The sequence below is a fragment of the Branchiostoma belcheri genome, unplaced genomic scaffold (genome assembly GCF_001625305.1).
Source record: "Branchiostoma belcheri isolate BF01 breed outbred unplaced genomic scaffold, Haploidv18h27 scaffold155, whole genome shotgun sequence".
NCBI lineage: Eukaryota > Metazoa > Chordata > Leptocardii > Amphioxiformes > Branchiostomatidae > Branchiostoma > Branchiostoma belcheri.
In genome coordinates, this window is record NW_017802991.1 from 79,961 (window position 1) to 87,158 (window position 7,198).

The window sequence follows — 7,198 nt, forward strand, 5'->3', positions numbered from 1 at the left end:
TCTGACGTTTTCAAAATCATATCCAGTTGCTTGAGTAACTGCTTTTTGGCATTAGGAATTTGCTGTATCACTATTGTGCCAGAAAATTCTCTTCCAATGTGAGTTTTTGAAATGTCTGCTTGAGTCCAAAAGTTTTGCTTCTCGAACTTCATCTAATGTTCTAGTTTCAGATTCAAGATAGATTGAGCAATTGGACAACAAAAGGTACATTTTAAGAAGTTTGTTTGCATACTTATTACTTTATCAATCTAGAATTGATCAAAATAGGATGGGAGAAGAAGCATTAAGCAACAGGATCTGGTTGGAGTGTATCAAGGACATCATAGAGCGGCCTTGCCGGTGTAAACCCGCTGGATAGGGCCACCTGGAGGTGTAGTGTGATGACTAGCCAACTGGTGCCTACCCGTGTCAGGGACCCCCGCGGCAGAATAATCAAAACCTGGATAATGAGTGTGTGTGTGTGAGTGAGGATCAGTTGAACCTACACTGGACCTTGCATAGCCTGACCAAGCAACTTTGTGCATATCTGTTGTAAATAATTTTTATATGTGTCTTTTGTATATATGTTAGTTTAGATGTATTATTTTTCAATGTGAACGTTGTTTTTTCAAATAATGTGACAAATTGTAACCTAATTCAGGGGGATGTGCTTCTGCTCCCCCTGCTGTTGTACATTTGTAAAATGATGAGCAATAAACAAAAAGAAAGAAAGAAGCAGATCACCTGGCATCTGCCGTACTCGTCACAGTTGGTGGAGTGGCCGTTGCAGTTGCAGTCTGGGGTGATCCGTGTGCAGTCGTTGGGCGTCCCCCTCTGGGCGTTCCCGGAGTAGCCCGGCAGGCAGAACTCACAGCTGGGGCCGTACGTGTGGTGCTGGCAGTCCTGGTGGGTGGGTGGGGGAGATACAGGCAGGGAGGTTTAGATGCTGAATTTAAGTGTTGTATCCAGAACCATGCTCTATCCAGCACCGTGTTCAGGCACAGTTAAGGATGGCCCTCGCTTATCCAGAACCTTGCCTGAAGCAAGTCTACGTTCTTGTATACGCAGTGACTATCCAGAACCGTGCCTGATCCCAACCCTAACCCATTCAGGTTAGGGTTCTGATACAAGTTCAGGCATAGAACTTGATAGGCATGGTTCTGGATACAGAAGACAGAGGCAAGGAGGAGATGCTTTAACCCCGTTCAGGTACCCATCATGCGAGATGACATGCTCCCTTCACCAGTACACCTCAGCCCAGCAACATGCAGTTCACAGGATAGGAAAAGGCTTAGTCAGTATGGCCTGTATGTCAGTTAACAGGGCACCGTCAGGGTTGCGCATTTTTCACCCGTTGACAAAGCTGAACTGCCAAGAATGCCTGCATGCTTACATGTACATGTGCCTTGCATTGGGCTGATGATAGCCTTTCAGGTATCAAACATGTAACATTTAAGACCCGATTGACACGTGGGCAAAAACCTGAAGGTACAAAAAATTTGATGTACCTCAAGAACGTATGTGAAAATTGTACACCAGCCCTTAAGTCGAAGCTGGCCAATTTACCTACAAGAAAAATTTGATGCATGCAGTTTTCGAACCATCAGGTTTTGCGCGCATGTAAATCGGGTCTACATACTTTCATCTAAGAAAACATTGTATTTATTTTATGCATGCCTGTGTGGAGACAGGCTGCTAACATTTGGCTAACATTATGGAGTTAGCTAAAACTTTTTTTCATGGGGCAACAATTGGAGAAAAGTTACAGGAAGAGTTTTATCCGAGAAGAGAGATGTAACATTACAAGGTTTTATTCAGGACAGTCATTAACGTTACAGTCATTTTCGAATCAGGCATTCCCTTTTATATCAGAACTTGTTATTCAGTAATAAAAATAGGGTAAGATGTCAGCAACTTTATTATTTGTTTCAAGTAGGAAGAGGAATGGAAGTCTTTTGCAAGGTTCGAGCATTTCGCCCTGGTTCACCGCACCACACACTGTCCCCGGATACAATCGTCCGAGTGTCCGTTGCATTCACAGGCCCTCTCTGGGTCCACCGGTGTGCTGGGGGCGCAGTCCTGGGGGGTGCCGCGCGTCGCGTCGCCTGTGAAACCTTCCATGCAAAACTGGCAGCTGTCCCCGACTGTGTTGTGTTGGCAGTTCTACAGGTGGGGTCCAACACTCACATCATGAGTCACAGCGGACAGGAACAGGGTCAGTGGAAACACTTAGGAGGAGGTTGGGTTGGGAGGAAGCTTTAGGAATAGTGATGCATACCTAATCCGAATTTTAGGTTCAGGTCCGGATTCAAGTCCAGAGATTTAGGTTCAGTTCCGGACTTGTAAGTCCGGACCTAAACCCATGGCATATACAAAATTGCATGTTGGCAACCTTGCAATGTTGTCTGGGTGAAACTTTAGCCACATAACATGGAGGCCGGTACTTGACGATGCCCGATGGCAATGTTTTCTATATTTTGCAGCAAATATTTTGCAATCTACGGAAGGTTTTAGGTGGTTTGCAAAGAAAAGAGGTATGTAAAATGGTCTTTAATGGTAATAAGTCCGGACTCGGTTCTTGACTTTTAGGGTTTTTTTTACTTGAACCTGAACATTCTTACAAGTCCGGATCCAAGTCCAGTGAACCGGTATGCACCACTATTTAGGAAGGAGGCTTTGGTAGCTTATTAGGGAAATACTTAAGATTTGGACAGGGTTAGACTTTGGTTGATTAGGGACACATTTCAGATTTGGATAGGGTTAGATTTTGGTAGCTTAATTAGGGAAACATTTCAGACTTGGATAGGGTTAGACTTGGGTAAAACATTTTAGATCTCTTGGATAGGGAGGTTGACTGTTTAAGAGGTTGCTGATTAGAAGAAATTCTTCCTTAGAGACTTATTATTTACTTAGTAAGTTGATTGATTGATTGGTCAAGTAATAGTCCGATGAACAGATTGATAGCTTGATGGAGCAATGATGGTTTTACTGAGAAGATGACATTTTGATGATGAAGTTTTAGTCCATTCAAGGGTTGGTAGGTAGATGTGTGTAACAGGTGAACATGACTCTTTTGTGTTAGGTATGATATGCAAATGAAGGTTGTGGATGGATGAAGTGTCAAAGTGTCTGGATGAGTTGAGTTCAGTGACAAATTATATTGATGAATGCTATCAACAGAAAAACAAACAATCACAACAAAAAACAAACTGGTGGTGTGTATGTGGTACATGGTGTGTTCAATGGTATTCTGTTTACTGTTATCAAGTTCATCAAAGTCTTCTGGCTTTACTTTAATACACCTTTTATAATTTTTATCTCTGTCTTGACAGAAATCGGCTAATACGCTATGTTGGTTTACCAAACTCTTGTTAACTTTGAACACTTTCTTTCATATATTACCCATGTCTGGTGTGCATGCAGTATTTTCAAGTAGCATCCACGCCTTTTTGTCAGTGATCATTTTGTCAGGAAGGTGTCAGTGACAAATCTGTCACTGACACCTTGCTACCTGAGACATCTGACAGGTTTGGAAATCTGCTTGAGTAACTGTTTTCATGCATATTGTTGAATACTTCCACTGTGTGTTTCAGAAGGAAAGATGAAATACCGGAATAAAAGCATTGCTTTAGAAAGTTCCTGATGAAAGTATTAGTTTTGAAAGGTGCAGTACGTTCATTTTGTTGCAACGAATTCCCATGGGTGCAGTGTACCTTTTTATTGTAATGAATTCCCATGGGTGTAAGAAGAGTGTTAAAATCCAGAGCGAGTGAATCGTGTGTAGTAAAAGTCAGTGTAGGTAATTGGCTTGTAAGATTTGGTGTAAGATTCTGAAATGGGCCATGTTTTTCTATGTCCAATATTTGGCCACTACTGAAGGAAAGTGTTCCAAAGCCGACAGTTTTGCCAGTGCGTGCTGCAGTTGAGCAGATGTGCACATACCACACAGCGCCCGTACTCGTCACACTGGCTGGAGTGGCCGTTACAGTTGCACCTGGGCCTCTCCACGGGCTGGCAGTCCTCAGGCGTGCCCTGGCTCGGGTCTCCCACAAACCCAGGCAGGCACCGCTCACACGAGGCACCCATGGTGTTGTGCAGGCAGTTCTACAAGAGGGAAACAAAGCAACCAAACGAAACAGTTAGAGTATTAGACCACCCATGTGATGTTTTAGAAATACGCAATGGACTGAGTTGGTCCACATTTGATTTGGGTTGCCGAATGGGTGCTGTGTCGGTAGATATGTGATGTGAGAGCATAGGCCTGCATCATGCCTTGAATTGTTGATAACTAGTATGATACTATAATTGGCATATACCATACTTAAAACGAGTATTAGGCCACACCAATTCAATTTGTGGGTTCCCTGGATGTTTTAAAAATATGCTTCATATCTGGAAACACATGATGAAAACAAAGCCTGAGGGTCAGGTTAATGTCTGTGCACTCAGTTTTATGGAGTGAACATGGTCATGTACAAGTTTTCCTCCCTGCACTCTGCTTTTCTGATGTCTGCTTGCTGTAGTTTTAGCTGAAAATGTCTCCCTACCAAGGAAATGAATTGGTGGAGCCTTTACATAGTTGCAGAGAAAGAAGAAATGACCTTTTCATCATGCTTTACTTTCCATATTTTAATTTTACCTTGCTTACTTACTTAGACATAAATTGCTTCTATTCATAGTATCTATCTATCAGTAGAATAGGAATCAAAAGTGTCATTCAGTACAAGTAGCTCAAGTAGCAAAAGCTGGCTATCCTGAAGTTGTTCATGTCAGTGCGCTGGTAACTGCTATGAATTTTTATTTTCTTACTAACTAGATTGATAAAAACAGTTCAGTTAGTTTAACTGGTAATCCTTTGTTCATTTCAGCCAAGAGATTTTCAAAGTGATGCCAAACCAACAAGAGGAAATATTAATGTCTTTATAATCAACATGGTATAACATTAACAATAACTATCATAGTCCTCCTCAGTGTATTTGACATNGAAAGAAGAAATGACCTTTTCATCATGTCTTTACTTTCCATATTTTAATTTTACCTTGCTTACTTACTTAGACATAAATTGCTTCTATTCATAGTATCTATCTATCAGTAGAATAGGAATCAAAAGTGTCATTCAGTACAAGTAGCTCAAGTAGCAAAAGCTGGCTATCCTGAAGTTGTTCATGTCAGTGCGCTGGTAACTGCTATGAATTTTTATTTTCTTACTAACTAGATTGATAAAAACAGTTCAGTTAGTTTAACTGGTAATCCTTTGTTCATTTCAGCCAAGAGATTTTCAAAGTGATGCCAAACCAACAAGAGGAAATATTAAATGTCTTTATAATCAACATGGTATAACATTAACAATAACTATCATAGTCCTCCTCAGTGTATTTGACATAAATTCTAAGGAGGTTTTAATCATGTTGAAACATTCTTGTTAACTCAGAGCATCACAGGGAAAATATTAATTTTTTTTCCATTTCAGGGTGAAGTAATACACAATATATTGGACACATGGAGTTTCGTTTGTTTCTGTCCGTGTCAGAGTCCCTACCAAGCACTGTCCGTAAGAGTCGCACTGGTCGGAGTGGCCGTTGCAGTTGCAGGCGACGTCAGGGCGGATGGGCTGGCAGTCGTTGGGCGTGCCCCGGCGAGCGTCGCCGCGGAAACCGGGCGCACACCGCTCGCACTGGCTGCCGACCGTGTTGTGGCTGGTAGTTCTGGAAGCAACATGAACGGCAGGGCGGGTAAGCAGAGACTATCACGAAAGTTCATCTGTGTTGGTAGTTACATGTTAAGAGTTAAAACTTTTGATCCAACCAAAGAAGTTCTCTCACCTAGAGCTTTTGACCAACCACACTGGGTCAGTTTACTGAGGAAGACCAGAGTGGCTGGTTGAAAGCTTTACTTGAGATAATTTCTTTGTGTTGGATGAAGTTTTAACTCTAAGCAGGTAAGCTGAGACGTCCAGAGCAGCGTTCTAACATACCCAGTATACCCACGCCTTTCAATGCAAAATGAGCCCAAATTTGGTGTCCCTAAACAAACAAATGCAACAACACCGATTCCAACATCCAAATATCAATCCGGTATTCAAATTTTCAAAAGCGGCACACACAGAGACTATCATGAAAGTTCATCTGTGTTGGTAGTTACATGTTAAAGAGTTAAAACTTTTGACTTTTGATCCAACCAAAGAAGTTCTCTCACCTAGAGCTTTCGACCAGTCACTCTGGTCTTCCTCAGTAGACTGACCCAGTGAAGCTTGTCATGTGACTTCTTTGAAGTGTGATGTCAATGCCTCACTGGGTCAGTCTACTGAGGAAGGCCAGAGTGACTGGTTGAAAGATTTAGGTGAGAGAACTCCTTTGTGTTGGATCTAAAGTTTTAACAGAGGTAAGCAAAGATGTCCAGATCAACGTTCTAACATACATACATGTATATACGGCATCCTTCAGTCAAAATTGATCATGCCTGACCATGCCTAAAATCCTAATTGCCCTACAGCTTCAGCTATGGCGGAACAGTTCTATACGAGTGTGGCAATCTCTGCCCCATAGGGCAGCATTCTAACAGGTCACTTCCACATATGTAGTAACTCTTTAACCCTCTGACCTCTGGTCATGAAAGTGAGTCCTTTGCCCACTCGCTTTGAAAAGAATGATTATAATCAATCCATATAATCCATCTGGAGAATACTAGTGACTTGCCGATGTTAATTTGCTTTACGTTACACCTTATACAACAAAGAATTAGACAAATAGTTAACCTGCTTATTCATAATAATAAGTAAATATGATTTGTTGAATGTGTGCCGGATGAAACCAATGTGGACCATTGCCATGAAGATTAGTAAATAACCATGAAACCACGCACTTTCCACACTTTCTACTAATACATGTACAGTAAGTAATAATTTGGACAGCAGACACAAAGTAAATGTAAATTAAATCCATAAGGCCATTAGCTAACCTCTACTTCAAATTGTTTCAATACCAAATGATTGATTGACATAATGACAAAAATCTTGCAGCTTCTGCATACATGTGTATTTTTACAGGAGGTGCCAAGTGTCTTGCTTTAGGGAATAGTGACAAGAGAAAACAGAAATTAATATCAATCCGCACAGCTTTCAGCACCAAGGACATAACCATGCAAAGCATACTGAGCTTTCTATTTAGGATAAAAGATGTGCCATCAGCCAGCTTCTCACTGAATGAGCCCCTTTCCATTG

At 41.5% G+C, this 7,198-nt stretch overlaps 1 protein-coding gene across 1 annotated transcript in view; it reads right to left on the reverse strand.

Moving 5' to 3' along the window:
- Nucleotides 1-6,532, reverse strand: part of LOC109465625 (fibrillin-3-like) — a 71,214-nt gene extending 64,682 nt beyond the window's left edge. The window contains exons 1-5 of the mRNA XM_019762996.1: nt 6,500-6,532; nt 5,519-5,722; nt 3,922-4,083; nt 1,972-2,142; nt 724-882 (exon numbers count right to left, since the gene is read on the reverse strand). Of these exons, the coding sequence (XP_019618555.1) occupies nt 724-882; nt 1,972-2,142; nt 3,922-4,083; nt 5,519-5,722; nt 6,500-6,532 (729 nt within the window). The remainder of the gene's footprint in view (nt 1-723; nt 883-1,971; nt 2,143-3,921; nt 4,084-5,518; nt 5,723-6,499) is intronic.
- Between the last annotated feature and the right edge of the window lie 666 nt (nt 6,533-7,198).